The following is a 15,961-nucleotide window of genomic DNA, read 5'->3' on the forward strand; positions in this document are numbered from 1 at the left end:
AAGCCAAAACAAATGAATACTCTTGTTGGATGTTTGCTAACACATTTTTCTCTAGGTGAGGTTCATAACAAATTATATTCACAAAAAAAACTATGTCTATCTCACCATCTAACCAAATCTACATTAACGAGTCAATCAATAGTCAGAAAAATAAAACAAACTCTAATGATCACTACTAACTAGTTAACAGAACATGATGCAAATCAATCTGAAGTTTCTCATGAAGAAGAGACACATCCACTACATTCCCTTTCTCCTCCTTCGCCGCCAACTCGGCCACCGGGATCGCCGCAAGAAACCTCTTTATATATTCTCTACAACACTTTCTACCCTCACAAACCAACTTCTCAGACGACTCCTCTTTCTCATACATCAAACTCGAATCATCAAACTTTAGTATATAAGCTTGCTTGCATCCTTCGAACAACCTCTCCCCTAACGAATCGATTACGCAATATCCTTCTAAATCTGCCTTCACCACGAAGAAATGATCGTTCCAGCTCACAATATAAACCCTAGTTTCACCATTACTTGAGGCTAACGCTACCTCTTTCTCCACCTCATCCCAAATCTGATCGAACGACATTAGACCATCCAACGACGCAAATCTCTCCGGACTAAACAGCCCTGTAAAGGACTTATCAGTACAAACCCTAACCGGTCGTAAATTCGCGGACACGATGGTCTCAAGATCGAAATGCTTGTTTGGAAACAATCTTAGATACGTTTCTTTATCGCAAAGAGATTGCCATAAAGAAGAGCCTTGCGTGATTAAAGAATCGAACTCTGTTCCTGAAGGGTTGATGAGTTTTGGATTCGCGTGGAACCAATGAGCCACCACTACCGCCACCGCCGCGCAAGCTGCTTCTCCGGCGGCTTGTTCGCTTCTTTGATCAATCGACGCCGTGTAAACTTCCGATTTCAGCTTCGATTTACCGTCGCGGCTTACCAAATCCTTCATCACCCATTTTTTCGCCTCGATTGAGAAATCCGTCGCCGCCGTCGCTGGCTTTTCCGGTTCCGTTTCCGACGATTTTGTTGATATCTTTGTAAATTCATCCTCTCTCTGCAAAACAAACCGGTTCGGTTAAGGAACAAAATCGAACCGGGTTTTGTAAATTCAGAAAACCAAATACGTACCGGTTCTCTTCTCCACGTCATCGAAAAGCTTAACCGTCGTCTCTTCCACCAATTAAACCCGGCTTTTTGACCCGGTTCAGATTGGTTCTCATCCGGGCTTGATGACGACGACCCGGTTTCCATAATTGGACTACGTCCACCTGAACTCGGCGCGGTGGCGGGTGATAAAGACGAATCAAAACCGCGACCACTCACTATCTTTGTCGGAATTGCTGAGTCAACGGAGACAAGACCAAGTTGCATAAAGTCGTCTGGTTCGGTTCTTACCTCAGAAAAAGTCACGTTGACCTGATTTAAATAAACAACACGCGTGTCTTAATCAACTAAGGATTAGGATTAAATAAATTTACTTTTTAAAGTTTCTTTAAAGAAAGACTTTAAAACAATAAAAACCTTTCCATGAGCAAGAATAATTCAATTTGGAATTAAACAATGTGATTAGAAAATTTAATTGACCAGATTAATTAAATTACCACAAGGGTTGCTTCCTTCGAAAGTACGGAACCTTTTGACCGAATCAGAAGCTTTCTCTCCACCGTCGATTCAAGCTTCGAAGCTAACTCCGACAAATCTAATGACGCCTTTCCGACCAAAGACTTTTTACTTTTAGCTTCCATTGTCTCTCCCTAATACCAAATTCTCAACTAATTTAATCCAAACATCACATTAATCATCCAAAAAAAAGATAATTATGAGAAAAAACTCACGTAGAAGACATTGAACGAGAGGTTCCATGGACCAACGATGCAACAAACACGTTCAAACTCTTCTTCCCATTCTACATGGCTTACACCCGAAGCAATCGGTTTAGCCCTCGTATAGTTAACCGGTCTATTCGACCGATAAAATGGGACGAGACCTAATCCGAAACCGGAGACTGGTCCTTTCCATTTCACCTCAACCATCGTTGAAAGATTCTTTACCGCTGTTTCGTCTCCATGAACAATAGACGGTAAACCATCAAGCCTCACCGGCTTCACCGTTACGTGAAGCTTTCTAACTTTCTTCGCCATAGATTCTCTTCTCTTTAGTATTTGTGATTCTTCGTCTTTTTTTTTTTTGGTTTCTTTTAGGTTTGTTTGATATAATGTATGAAGGAGGTGATATTTAGCTATTTTTATATGTATACGTAGAGAGGTGTATATGTCTTCTAAATAAGGAATCGGAAACGTAGAGAACATTTTAAAAGGAATCAAAGACAGCAAAGAGAGAAACCATCCAAGAAAACACAAAAGAAGAGCGACTCGGTCAGAAAACGCAGCAAATCCGTGTTTGAGTTTGAGGCAATTGAGTTGAGAAGGAATGATAAAAAAAAAAAACATCACGTGTGAGTCACATGGACTGGTCTCCGCGGGCTATTGCTGACGTGGCTGTTTTTGATTGGCGTGATGACTTCCGTACCTTGTTTTGGTTAAATACGACAACATGAACTTGGTCTCTCTCACTTTCGAAAACTTTTAGAAGAGGAGAACTTAGATTCGGAATGGTTCGTCTACTTCTTTTATCAATTTAAAAGTTTATATATTTTAAAATGTAGCAAATTAGATAATCTGATATGAAAAAAGTGAAAAACTCTAGCAAAAACTTAGAGGTTGCCGATTCAAATAACGCATGGGACGAAACTATATAATACTAGCAGTTGATCCGCGTTGCGCGCGGGAGGTTTATATATATTTTTTTAATTTTTTATTCATATTGTGATATTTTATTTATTTTAATTGATTTTCAAAACATATTATACTTATTTTCTCTTGAATTATTATCTTTCAATATTTAAATTTGGATTAAAATCATTTTCTTTTTCATCATGTTATAAACTAATATTTCACTTTCAATTTTATTTTTCCCCTTTAAGATTTTATATGTACAATTACATAAATGTTGTTTTTATTCTACCATAAATTGAAAATTTACTTACATTCTTAAAGTCAGTATCACATTAAAAATTTTAAACTATGATCAATTTAAAATGAAAGTTGAATTATATTATTACCACTAACTAATATAAAATGAAAGTATTTCTTATTTAACATTTCATTTATTTACATAATTTATTTTTATTTATATAAATTTTTTATTAATTAAATATGTAGCATAAATATGCACTAAATTAATGTTTTAAATTTATTTTAATGTAGAAAAATGTGGTTTATGTGGATGCTTAGGTGGCATCATGAGAATAGAGAAAAAGCTAACTTTATAAGATGCTGACCTGAAGGTATGTATGGCTTTCGGTCCCAAACCTCTTTGATTATTTAAAAAGAATAAATAAATAATGAAATAAATTCACCATTATCTCTATTTTTTTATCAATTTAAAAGTTTTCTTCAAATTGTTGAAAAAAATAGTTATTATTTCACTACACTATTCCGATACATGTATGAAAGTTCGTGGAAATATATAGTTTTTGGTTGCTTTGTTACAATAATTCTAAATATATTAGAACTAGCTGACATGACTTATGAATATTTTAGAAATTTTCAAAAAGAGTTTTTCCCATATAATTCTTAAAGACTTATATATATATATATATATATTGTTATATTAAAACAATCTAAAAAATATACTATCAGATTAAACTTTTGTGTATTTTTTAATATATTAAAAATTTAAAAGCTAAAAAAATCAATTCGTTTAATCTACTTTTATTTCCTTTATATGTAAAAGAATGGGGAGGACCACTGGAAAATCGCCACGTCAAGAAGGATAAATCAAAAAAAAGAGAGGAAAAAAGACGCACGTGCACACTTGTTTACTCACAGCAAGTTATGTAATTGCTTCCTTCCTTCCTAATGTTGGTAGACTAGAGGAAGACATCAGATTCTTCTGACACGTGTTTCTAACGTTTTTATTTTTCCTACACTAGCACGTTTTTCTCCTTTCTAAAACGACGTTTTCTAGACTAATATATTCTATAATTTAGAACAAATTATAGAATTTAAGTATAATTTGTATATTAAGTATAATTTTTATTCTTTTTAATCGATGGAATTTAAGTATTTCCGAGAAAGTCTGAGATTACCGAGAGGATTGATGGTTGTCCGTATTTTCGGAGTAAGCTAACGATTACTTAGTCCGAGCGTGGTTTTCGGACAAGTGTGGTCGGAATCCGACAGGTTTGGTTGAGAATCTGACAGTGATGGTCGAGCAGTTATCGATGTCTTCAATAGTGTTTCGAGAGAATTGGCGGGAACGGTTACTTTCTTGAGAAAACACACGGATCTGAGTTAAGTGGCGGTTACTTGACGGTTTCTGAAAGAATAATCAATTCAAAAGGGAAGTTACTCGATGTTCTTCGTCACTTATGTTCTGTCTACGAGAGAGTCTGGGGAAAAAGAGAGAAATGGCGAGAGAGTCTCGAGAAAAGGGAGAAACTGAGAGAGTTCTTCAAGAAATGTTGAGAGATTGCGATGGTATGTCGAGAATCAAGTGTTGGAGACACGATTTGTGGATTGTCAATGAGTTCTGATGGTGTTATGTCGAGTACGAGTGATTATCGTCGAGGTTCAAGATTTGTCGGTAATTCTTATCGATAAACGAGCAGTTTATCGAGAATGCGGTTTCCGGGATCGACTAGGGTCGATGCAAGTTGACATATGACGACAGGATCTGGGTTTTTATCGAGAGTCTGTGCAATTGTCGTCGATATTGGATGGAGTAATGTCGAGAAACAGTGTTAAGTGTTGAGGATGCGAAGGAAAGACGAGTTATGTCGAGAGAAAGTTTATGTTATCGAGTTCTGTCTAACGGTTTCTAGTATTTGTCGGTATGATCGGGAGTAATCGAGATTGAGTATCAATGATCGAGATTTTGGTTGAACGGTTATGTTTCTGTCGAGAGTGTAGTTCGGGGTTCGAGTGGCTGAACGATGGTGTTCATCGAGAGTTCAGATCGATGATGCGATTCGATTGGAAGGTCTGTTAATGTGATCGGATGTTCTGGTGATCAAAGGATCATGGGTTCGGGTTGGAGTGGTGTTGATCTGATAAGTGTTTAATGAGTATGTTCGGTGTGATGTGAATTCCAGACATCTTTCTTTGTACTTAGCCATGTGGGGATGGTTGGCTGAGTGACTATGTACCGAGAGAAATGTTGGTTAAATCATCAATGGCCAAACGGGTAGGGAAGCTGTTTTCGGAAGCTAAAGCATTGGAGTATCAAGAAGACTCGTGGATTCATCTGCATTGGACGGACGAGTTGGTTCGATAAGTGGCTAAGGTATGATTAAGTTAAGCTTAATTATGCTTGCTGTTAATTTTAATCTGCTGCGTAGTCTTCTCTAGTTAAGTTGTTAGTTGGAATCGGTCTGTTTGGGAAGTTTTGTGGAAGTTGAATCGTCGTTGGAAGTTTATCGGAATTTTGGTCTCCGGCGAGGTAGTATTTCTCAGTGTTTTGCGGTCGTAGTTCTAGTAGCGAGATCGGGGTGTTATAGTAACCCTCAAAACTTTTTTTCTGAGGTCAAATCTTCCTCAACTAACGTGATGGATTGAATCCAAACGCCGTTAGAGATAGAGGATATATCAAAGGCAATGCAACAAGTGGACATAGCTACATTGAGCCTTCTTAGTTAAGTCACTCGTGAAGACGGCAGTCCATCAGTCTTGCCATAAAGAGTGTATTCGTCCTTTCAATTTCTCTGAATGGATTTTAATTTAGTTATTCATATATGTGTTGGTTTGGGTGTTGTTGTATTGAAGCCACTATATAGTGTTCGGTTTGATTGAAGTCTGATGCTCAAAACAAAAAAAAAATAAAAATAACCTAGAGCTTCGGAAATGAATTTGGAGAGTCTATTCTCATCATTAGTACACTTAGTTTTTGGTTCTCACTATGAAATTAAAAAGCAGTCTTGGTCCAACACATCAAAATAGCCAAAATGATCCTTTATTAATTGAAACCTCACAAGATCATTTACTGTTTGCATAATTTCATTACATCATCACATTTTGTAAAAGCCAAAGATCATAAACTTCTTAAGGATGTTATTATATTAAACATGTGAAAGTCCATTTTCCCGGGCCTTAAAAACAATGAAGAGTTTTCTATGGTTCCAAAATAATTTCCACGAGTTCCTTAAGAGGAGCCAACTCATTTTCCTCAACCATCAACTTGTACTCCTGCATGTTGCGGAAAAGTGTGCATGGTCATTATACAAACCTTTACCATCATCTAATAGAGAATATTCCTAAGAACTCAACATGATCTAGAGAAGATTCATCACAACTTACAGATATGAAGAGAACAAAATGCTGGAAGCAAGTGTTGAGATGAGCTTCTCCCTTGGCATCCACAATCGTCAGAAAGTGATTATGATAGATATGTGCATACACGCGAAACAACTTCCTCGAAATGCACTTCACGATATCCTCAAAGTTAGGAGGGAACGGTTCTCCTGAATAGAAAAGAAAAAGAAACATGTTTTAAACGAAAAACTAACTTATTGAAGTTAATTTAAAATTATGAATTAGGTTCAATAATAAGTACCAAAGTTTTTCGGAAAGAGGGTTTCGTTATCGATCTGAGTTCCAATCCAATCAATGACAGACTCGATGTACTCAGGGGCTGAACCCATTGTATGCCTTTTTCCAGTAATTGCATCTACCGATGGATACTCATATCTGCAAAAGTATAAGACCAAGAAAGACCGTAACTATTCTATACGATCAATTCATCTTGTCGATAATGTCAAGAATGAGAAATATAGTTACCTTCCAGCCTTCATAACTGGGCAAGTGGTGGGTGTACATAACTCTTCAAGAGTAGCACACAAAAGTCTTACTTGTTTGTAGAAATCCACAACTAAAAGAAAATACACAAAAAACAAAATCAAATTAAGAAGATATAATAATAAAGTTTTGATAAGAGTAGCTAGTTAGATATCATAATGAGTTTGTGTCTTAACTGTTCCAGGCCAGCCACTCGTTAATGTCTTCACCCAAAGGTAGTTTCACGGATTCTCTGAGATTACTAACCCCTATAGTCACTGTGAGGAGCTCTCGAATCTGAAAACCTCTACATTTTGTTAGAACTATACAACTTTTAAAATGTGATTACAGAGCAGTAATGTTTTAGCCATACTACTAACCTTGCTCTGAGATAGATGCTCTCTATTCTTAGGTGGAATTGGCCTTTGAACATCGTTCCTGTAAGACAGCAAATATGATCATCCATCATGTTAGAGGACAGCAAATATGATCATCCATCTTGTTAGAAGAACATGATTATTTACTAAAACACTAAAAATTAAAATTTGGTGATTATTACCCGCTTTTCAAAACCAACAAATTCATGTCTACGAAGAGAGATCGAGTGAGGCAGAGGACGAAACTTGCATAAAGAATCAAAGCTTGCTTAACCTGAAAATCTAAGACAGCAATTAAAATCATATTAATAAAAATGATAAATGTGTATCTTACAATACAAGGACTTGAATGAGAACGGAGACTAAAGGACTAGCAAATTAAGTAAGCAAGCAAGCATGCTTCTAATGGTTGGGTGCTATGGATCCAGATAGTAAATATATATATACATGTCGTATGAAAAGCTCACAAAATAATTAATTGATATATCATATAAGGCATTTAATGTTTTCAGAAATAAAAAAGTTCTAAACAAAAGAAAATGTTCCCACTTTTTCACCTTTTTCAGTAAAAATAAGGTAGTGTTCCACTATGCATATGTATGGCACATATATATACTAAACATATAATTAGATATAAATCACTTTAGACATTTTTGGAACAAAATATAATGTAATTTAATAGGAAATTTATCCAAAAAATGAAACAAATCTTTGTAAAAGGCAAGACTTTTGACTAGAAATGCTATCAAAGGTAAAGCTTATTGTTGACCAAACAAAAAAAGAAGGAAAATGTATGTAAACCTTTTTTTTTAAAACATTATAGAAATTAATATAGCATGAATTCATTATATATATATATATATATATAATATTTCCTTCTGAAGAAAATGTTATTAGATAACAAGCCTTTATGAATTGGTAAGAGTACCATAAGAAGAGTTTTTTTGGTCCATCAAATCTCAAGTCAATTCCACAATTGATTTTTGACTGAAACGATGAATTAGTTGAGTCTGAAATGATTTAAATTCACACTGATCGACAGATATGATTTAGAAGAGAAATGAGTGGCGCTCACCTCTCAATTTTTTTAAGATATCACTTAAAGTGATTAAAATAAAAAATTATTAAAAAAAAAAAAAGTAAACTGTATTTTTTTGTTTTTCTTAAATAGCTTTTACATCAACCATTATTTACTATGTCAGAGATAACGAAATGAATTTGTAACAAAAAGAAAATAGAGATATAAAACAATAGTTTAAAAGCATCAGTAAAGCAGTAGAAACATCAGAAAGTAAACTAAAATAAATAAACATTTCTGGATACGTTTGATTCTAGATACATTTGAACTTTTGTGATACTTTTAACATTCATTTTAGATCTACAACGACTTAGACTATCATAGATAACAATTTTGATTCGTAACAAAAACAATATGTAATACCTCGATTCGTGAATGAGAAACCCTCCACTCCTTAGATCTAGCCAATCTTTTACTGTAGACTACTCTCCATTGCAAGTTTTATTTATACTCTAGATTTAGCTATGAAAGAGTTACCACCACATCTTCCACCGTATGCCCCACTAAATTTTTATGGCTTGACTTTCTCATATCAGAAAATATATCTTATCTGGCAGATAAAACTGTCGTAAATCACAACCGTCCATTAGTTAAAATGTTGCAAATACAAGGATTAACGAGATTACTTTCTCTTTTGGTCACTTAGCAGTCAAAGAGTTACCACCACATCTTCCACGGTAGAGCCCACTAAATTTTTATGGCTTGACTTTTCCATATTTGAAAATCTATCATATCTAGTTGATAAAACTAAAATAAATCACAGCCGTCCATTAGTTAAAATGTTGCAAATACACGGACTTACGAGATTACTTTCTCTCCAAAACACACAGCTGTCAAAGAGTTACCACCACATCTTCCACCGTTGACCTCACTAAATTTTCATGGCTTGAATTTTTCATGTGTGAAAATCTATCCTATCTAGGAGATAAAACTAAAATAAATCACAAGCGTCCATTAGTTAAAATGTTACAAATACACAGATTTATGAGACTTTCCTATCTCATGGACACTCATCCGTCAAAGAAATACCACCATATCTTTCACTGTAGACTCCACCAACTTTTTATGGCTTGAATTTCTCATGTATGAAAATGTAACGCTTGTGATAAAGAAAAAGGAGTGTCAATCGACACCCATAAAGTGTTTGGGTTGGATGATTTAGTTTAAATCGTCGGTTAAGCTCAATTTTTGGCTTGGGAACAACCCTAGGTTGACTTAAACTCGATGCAACCGTCTTTCCTTTCATTTTTAGAGTTTTGTTACTTTCTGAAAGTTGAGAGAAATGAGCAAAGAGTAAGAGTTTGACTCTAAATTGCTCTCAAGGTGTTTCTCGAGTGTTCTACGTCCTGTTTTTTTGCGGAAAATTTTTCTCGGAAAGTTTTTTGGTGGGAAAATTTTTCTCGGAAATTATTTTGGCGGGAAAAATTTTGGCGGGAAAGTTTTTGGCGGGAAATTTTTGGGGGGGGAAATTTTTGGAAGGAATATTCTTTTTTTGGGAAAGAATATTCTTTTTAAAAGGGGTAAAATGGCCATTAAAATTTAAGAGAGGGCAAAAATGAAAATGACAAAAAAAAAGAGTATTTTCAAAAGAGGGTATCATAAAAAGGTTATTGGTATTAATTGATTTGCAAAACTAACTTTTTTATGATATCCTTTTCTATAAGTACCCCAATTGGTGTCCATTTTCAAAAATAATCTCTTCAATGTACAAAATGACTAAATTACCCTCCTTTTTGATAACTCATGATGAATAAAGGAATATTCTTTCCAACAAAAAGGATATTCCTTCCAAAAAAATTCCCGCAAAAAATTTCCGACAAAAATTTCCTGCAAAAAATTATCCGACAAAAATTTCCCGCAAAAAAATTCCCCGCTAAGCTGAAATTTTTTCCGTAATTCCTTAAAAACCCTTAAAAAACCTTGTAAATATTTTTAAATCCTTTAAAAATCTTTTAAAAACCTTGTAAATCTTTTAAAAGTCATCCAAAACCTTTCAAAATTTGACTAAACCTTTTAAAACTATTGTTAATCATTTTATAACATTTATAAACACTTGTAAATCCCTTTAAACCCTTTTTGTAAACTTCTAAAACCCTTGTAAATCCTTAAAAACCATTTAAAAGAACTTGTAATACCTTTAAAAACTTTTGTAAACCCTCTAAAAACCTCTGTAAACTTCTAAAACCCCTTGTAAATCCTTTAAAACTATTTTTAAATCCTTGTATGTCCTTAAAAACACTTGTAAATCCTTTTAAAACACTTGTAAATCAATTATAAAACCTTTAAAATTCGTTGTAAATTTTTAAAATCTTTAAAAAAATCCTTGTAAATCCTTTTAATTTTATAAACTTATAAAAACTTTTAAAAACCATTGTAAATAATTTAAAAACCATTCAAAAACCTTTTTAAGCTTCTAAAAACCCTTAAAAAACCATTACAAATCTCTTTAAAACCATTTAAAAAATCTTGTAAATCCCTTAAAAAACTCTTGTAAACCCTTTAAAAACCCTTGTAAACCCTTTAAAAACCTTTGTAAACCCTTTAAAAAACATTTTAAAAATTCTTGTAAACACTTTAAATTGTTTTTTTGCTGAAATATTTTGGTAGGAAAATTTTTCTCGGAATTTTTTTTGGCGGGAAATTTTTGGGGGAAATTTTAAGGGGTAAAATGGCCATTAAAATTTAAGAGAAGGCAAAAATAAAAATGACAAAAAAAGAGGGTATTTTTAAAAGAGGGTATCATAAAAAAGTTATTAGTATCAATTTCTCAATAGATTCTACAATAGATTTTGGATTTTGTTTTTCAAAAACCCAATTTTTCTCCATTCAAGATTTTAGACTAAATAGATTCCCTAAAAAATAGGGAAACTAGTTTTTAAGTTTTCTTAACAATTTAGAATAGAAACTAAAATCCACATATTTGTGATTTTAAGAAAATAATGACGAAACTTCTCTTTTTTTTCTTTTCTTTCTATTATGTATAAAAAATAAAAATAAAACCAAAAAATAATATCTATTACAAAAACTAAAAAACCTTAAAATCAAAAACCAAAAACCATAATTTAAAAACTATTTAAAAACCAACAACCATTCATGGCCTAAAACATATTTCGTGTGATGTGTCCTCCTTCGAGTTTCTTTTATCACTTCCCACACACAAATCTTAAATCCCACAGAAAAAAACACCAAAATTCTAATGTATACTTATAAAGAGAATCAGCTTCTACGATTTCGAAGCTGAGGCAGAAGAACCGGCATGTCTATGTGCTCCAGGACAAAGTTGCCTATTCGTATCTGACCAAACGAAATTTTATAAACTAACTCAATACTCAATCAAGAACTGATAAATTCTGTCGTAATATTGACAAAAGTAACAACTTTTGTCTGTTCAGAATTACTTCTCTTTGTTTGAGTTGATGATTCTATTATATTGCAACTCATTTCAATGGCCAATTTACAAACATCTTTGCGTATTTTTATCGACTAGAATATATATCTTTGAGTATGCTCAGCTTTATTGATCTCTGTTTCTGATTTATCTTCACTTACAAGTGTGAGATGTGAACATAATAAACCCACAAGTAAGTTTGTCTTCTGACTTGAGTTTACTTACGGCGTGTATATGTGGATCTTATTCGTTTGTGGACCTTGACTTGGTCTATCATACAATTCAAAGTAAATGATAGTGGTCACTCACTTAACGCATTATCTCATGACTTTTTAGTGTTATCATCAACAGAGACGTCCATTTTTCTAAATATACGATCATATATATCACACTCGTAAATTTCTTTGGAATTCATATCATATAATTTGCTTTTTTCCTTTAAATCTTACTTGCAATGGAAGGGAAGCTTTTCGTGGGCCGATATTTGATATGGGTGGTATTATTGTTGGGGCTGCAGCTACATGGATGCAAAAGCTGTATTCAGAAAGAAAGGAATGCTTTATTGGAGATCAAGGAGTTCCTGGTATCAAGGAGTGCAGCAGGGTACACTCACTATGTTTTCCCTACCTGGACTAATGACACGAAGAGCGATTGTTGCCAGTGGGAGGGCATTGAATGCGATCGTACAACCACGCGGGTTGTCGGGCTTTCCATGAGTTTTATGGTCTTTAAAGAGTATTCTCTCTTTAATCTTTCTTTGTTGCATCCCTTTGAAGAGGTTCAGAGTCTGAGCTTATCATCAGGGAACCAATACAGCGAATACGAATACTTTAACCAATTTAATGGCTTCTTTGATGATGTTAAAGGTATACCAAAATTTATTATCATAGTGTCTAGATTCTTTGATGATGTTAAAGATAATTTTTTTTCTTTCAATTGCAGGATATAAAAGCTTAAGGACACTAAGAAACCTGAAAATTTTGGATCTCTCTTCAAATAGATTCAACAACAGCATCTTCCCTTTTCTTAATGCCGCTACCTCACTTACAACTCTTTTTCTCCGTTCAAACCTCATGAAAGGCCCTATTCCTGCAAAAGGTGTGTTTTGTTTGGTCATATATGGTGTTTATTTTTCTTCTAACTATCCTTATATTTTTAATTGGCTTCTCCTTTCAGAACTAAAAGACTTGACAAACTTGAAACTATTGGATCTGAGTCTAAACAGTTTTCATGGTTCAATGCCAGGTAACATCTACTTTAATTGTCATATTGTCATTTGTCCTCTAAGTATGATTTTTAACCGATTTAACTTCGTAAATAAGTGTTGAATTGATTTATGCAATCTAAAAAACTGTCTTATCCATATTACATCTCTTTGTCTTGTGGTAGACTTGACTCACCTGAAAAAGCTGAAAGCTCTAGATCTAGGCTGGAATACATTTTCTAGCTCAATGGAATTGCAAGGCAAGCTTGCTTCTTATCATAAAGTTTTTTTTTTTAAATAATGAGAAGAGATGAATTTACCTTATTTACATTTCGACAAAGATCATTTTTTGAAGTAAAACCTTTTGGCCTTCAAAATGATTTCAGAACTAAACAATCTGACTAAGTTGGAAGTCTTGGGTCTTGGTGACAATGATTTCGTCGGACCTATACCGATAGAAGGTGACCTTTGTTTGCTTCACCTTTAAGGTTATTTATGAGAAGTGTCTACTGACTTCTCTAGAGGAATACAATTATTCTAACTATTCTCATTATCTTTATGCCGTAGTTTGTAGAATGATAAATTTGCGGGAGCTCTATCTTGGTGGAAATCATTATGTAGGCCAGCTTCCTCGTTGTTTAGGTCGCTTGAACAAGCTAAAGGTTCTTGACCTTGCATCCAACCAGTTTAGTGGAAATCTACCATCTAGTTTCAGTAGCCTTGAGTCCCTCGAATATCTATCTTTGTTAGACAACAACTTTACCGGCTTATTCTCACTCAACCCACTCACCAATTTCACAAAGCTGGAGGTGTTAAAACTGTCATCAGCATCTGATATGGTACAAGTAAAGACAGAGAGTAGTTGGAAGCCACAATTTCAACTAAGTGTTGTTGTACTCCGATCTTGCGGCTTGGAGAAAATCCCTTCATTTCTCGTGTACCAGAAGAACTTGCGTCTAGTTGATCTATCTGGCAACAAATTATCTGGAGACATTCCTACTTGGATAATGGTGAATAATACAAAACTCAAAGTCTTACAGTTTCAGAAAAATTCATTCACTACCTTTCAAATGCCTACAATAATGCACAATTTGAAGCTCTTGGATTTTTCAGCAAATGATATTAGGCTGTTCCCTAATAATATCAGTCGCGCGGTTCCAAATCTGATACATATGAATGGCTCGGATAATGGGTTCTCAGGGTATCTTCCATTGTCTCTGGAGGATATGAAGAACATTAAATTCGTGGACCTTTCTTATAATAACTTCTCGGGAATGCTACCGATGAGCTTTCTTATGAGCGGTTTTTCACTTATGTACTTAAAACTGTCCCACAACAAATTTAGTGGCTATTTTCTTCCGGAAGGAACTAGCTTCACTTCAATGGAGGTATTGAGATTGGACAACAACTTATTTACAGGAAAGATTGGAGTTGGTTTGCTTAGCTCCAACAATACGTTGCAAGCTCTAGACATGTCTAACAATGGTCTCTCAGGTACTGTTCCAAGTTGGATATCCGAAATATCTAATTTGCAGTTTTTCTCGGTATCAAACAATTTATTAGAAGGTACAATACCACATTCCTTGATGAACATGGTCTCACTTCTGTTTATGGACATCTCTAGAAACTTATTGTCTGGGTCCTTACCGTCGCATTCTCCTAGCTCAATTTTGTTCCTAGACAACAACAACTTCACAGGGGCAATTCCGAACACATTCTTGAAACGTGTCAAGATACTTGATCTGCGGAACAATAAACTCTCTGGAAGTATCCCACAGTTTGTCGATACCCAAAGCATAAGGATTCTTTTGTTGAGAGGGAACAATTTATCAGGATCTATTCCAAGACAGTTGTGTGATTTGAGCAACATCGACCTTTTAGATGTTTCAGATAACAAGCTCAATGGCTTCATACCTACATGTCTCAGTCATTTATCATTTGGAGGAGGAGAGGAATCTAAGTACAATTTGGGGACTCCCACCACAGACGTTCTTCATTTGGAATTTAATTACAAATCCACGTTCATGGTAGAGCAGCTTGAGGTATTCTACTTTACTTTTCAAGAAATTGAGATCAAATTTGCTACAAAGCAAAGGTATGATTCTTATTTTGGCGGATCTGGTTTCGACAAAGGAGTACTTGATTATATGCATGGGTTGGATCTATCAAGCAATGAACTAAGTGGTGTTATCCCTGAAGATCTTGGAAATCTCTCAAAACTACGAGCGTTGAATCTATCTCACAATTTCTTGTCGAGTTCTATACCGTCCAGCTTCTCCAAAATGAAGGATATTGAGAGCCTTGATCTTTCTCATAACATGTTGCAAGGAAGCATCCCTCAGCAACTTACCAGCCTTAATTTTCTTGCTGTCTTGAAATTGTCTTATAACAATTTATCTGGTATCATTCCCCAAGGAAGGCATTTTGACACCTTCGACGAGAGCAGCTACTTAGGCAATCCTTTTCTTTGTGGACCACCGACAGAGATAAGTTGCGAGGAAAAAAAGAGTACAGAGGGAGCAGGTAATGGAGGAGAAGGAGACGAAGACGCTGCTATTGACATGTTGGTATTCTATTATAGTACTGCTTCAACTTATGTGACCGCGTTGATAGGCATTCTTGCACTTATGTGCTTTGATTGTCCTTGGCGTCAAGCATGGCTCCGCATAGTTGATGCGTCCATTGCCTCAGCGAAAAGTATGTTTTCTTGAAGTCACTTCCTCAGTTACTACTATATGTGTGCTATGTATTTTACGTTACAAGTTACATGGTTATTAATAAGAGTCTCTACACTATGGAAGAGAGACAATGATTTAAAACGAAAACAAATCCCCTATTTTTTTTGCCAATATTCTCTACACTATATAACCCTTTATTCTATTTGCTTTCTCTTTGCTCCAGTCTCTCTAACAAGTGAAATTCGAATACACGTAAATTCATGAATTTAAAGATTTTAAAACTTTAGTTAGTGAATGAATTATGGAAAGAAGTATTCCAAAATTTAACAAAACTGTTTTGCCCATCCAATGAAAGGGAAAGTGTTCTTGGGTCAAAATTCATCTGACTATT

The 15,961-nt window shown here is 34.5% G+C and overlaps 3 protein-coding genes across 3 annotated transcripts; 1 reads left to right on the plus strand and 2 right to left on the minus strand.

Annotated features, from left to right (window-relative positions):
- LOC17888595 lies at window positions 1–2,174 on the minus strand. The gene is made up of 4 exons (XM_006293889.2): window positions 1,848–2,174; window positions 1,614–1,766; window positions 1,141–1,428; window positions 1–1,066 (listed from the first exon to the last, which is right to left on the minus strand). Exons 1-4 carry the CDS (start codon window positions 2,151–2,153, stop codon window positions 176–178), a joined length of 1,638 nt encoding a protein of 545 aa, XP_006293951.1. The 5' UTR covers window positions 2,154–2,174; the 3' UTR covers window positions 1–175.
- Window positions 2,175–6,008: 3,834 nt separating this feature from the next.
- LOC17889707 (putative MOB kinase activator-like 2B) lies at window positions 6,009–8,685 on the minus strand. The gene is made up of 8 exons (XM_006295787.2): window positions 8,664–8,685; window positions 7,405–7,496; window positions 7,226–7,283; window positions 7,043–7,142; window positions 6,849–6,939; window positions 6,625–6,758; window positions 6,369–6,532; window positions 6,009–6,257 (listed from the first exon to the last, which is right to left on the minus strand). The coding sequence occupies exons 2-8, from the start codon at window positions 7,428–7,430 to the stop codon at window positions 6,183–6,185; spliced, it is 648 nt and encodes a 215-aa protein (XP_006295849.2). The 5' UTR covers window positions 7,431–7,496; window positions 8,664–8,685; the 3' UTR covers window positions 6,009–6,182.
- Window positions 8,686–12,142: 3,457 nt separating this feature from the next.
- LOC111831150 (LRR receptor-like serine/threonine-protein kinase GSO1) lies at window positions 12,143–15,608 on the plus strand. Its single transcript, XM_023784827.1, has 6 exons — window positions 12,143–12,554; window positions 12,631–12,786; window positions 12,865–12,933; window positions 13,078–13,152; window positions 13,279–13,353; window positions 13,460–15,608. Exons 1-6 carry the CDS (start codon window positions 12,143–12,145, stop codon window positions 15,601–15,603), a joined length of 2,931 nt encoding a protein of 976 aa, XP_023640595.1. The 3' UTR covers window positions 15,604–15,608.
- Window positions 15,609–15,961: the final 353 nt, after the last annotated feature.

The sequence above is a fragment of the Capsella rubella genome, unplaced genomic scaffold, assembly GCF_000375325.1.
Source record: "Capsella rubella cultivar Monte Gargano unplaced genomic scaffold, Caprub1_0 scaffold_4, whole genome shotgun sequence".
NCBI lineage: Eukaryota > Viridiplantae > Streptophyta > Magnoliopsida > Brassicales > Brassicaceae > Capsella > Capsella rubella.

Excerpts from the sequence above, each read along its gene's own strand:
- LOC17888595 (XM_006293889.2), bottom strand. The coding sequence starts at position 2,153 with ATGGCGAAGAAAGTTAGAAAGCTTCACGTAACGGTGAAGCCGGTGAGG. Across the intron at positions 1,767-1,847 it reads TCTCGTTCAATGTCTTCTAC|GGAGAGACAATGGAAGCTAA; the intron begins GTGAGTTTTTTC and ends ATTTGGTATTAG. Across the intron at positions 1,429-1,613 it reads CGAAGGAAGCAACCCTTGTG|GTCAACGTGACTTTTTCTGA; the intron begins GTAATTTAATTA and ends TATTTAAATCAG.
- LOC17889707 (XM_006295787.2), bottom strand. The coding sequence starts at position 7,430 with ATGAATTTGTTGGTTTTGAAAAGCGG. Across the intron at positions 6,940-7,042 it reads CGAGTGGCTGGCCTGGAACA|TTGTGGATTTCTACAAACAA; the intron begins GTTAAGACACAA and ends ATTTTCTTTTAG. Across the intron at positions 6,533-6,624 it reads CCTCTTTCCGAAAAACTTTG|GAGAACCGTTCCCTCCTAAC; the intron begins GTACTTATTATT and ends TTTTCTATTCAG.
- LOC111831150 (XM_023784827.1), top strand. The coding sequence starts at position 12,143 with ATGGAAGGGAAGCTTTTCGTGGGCCGATATTTGATATGGGTGGTATTA. Across the intron at positions 12,934-13,077 it reads TTTTCATGGTTCAATGCCAG|ACTTGACTCACCTGAAAAAG; the intron begins GTAACATCTACT and ends GTCTTGTGGTAG. Across the intron at positions 13,354-13,459 it reads CGGACCTATACCGATAGAAG|TTTGTAGAATGATAAATTTG; the intron begins GTGACCTTTGTT and ends TTTATGCCGTAG.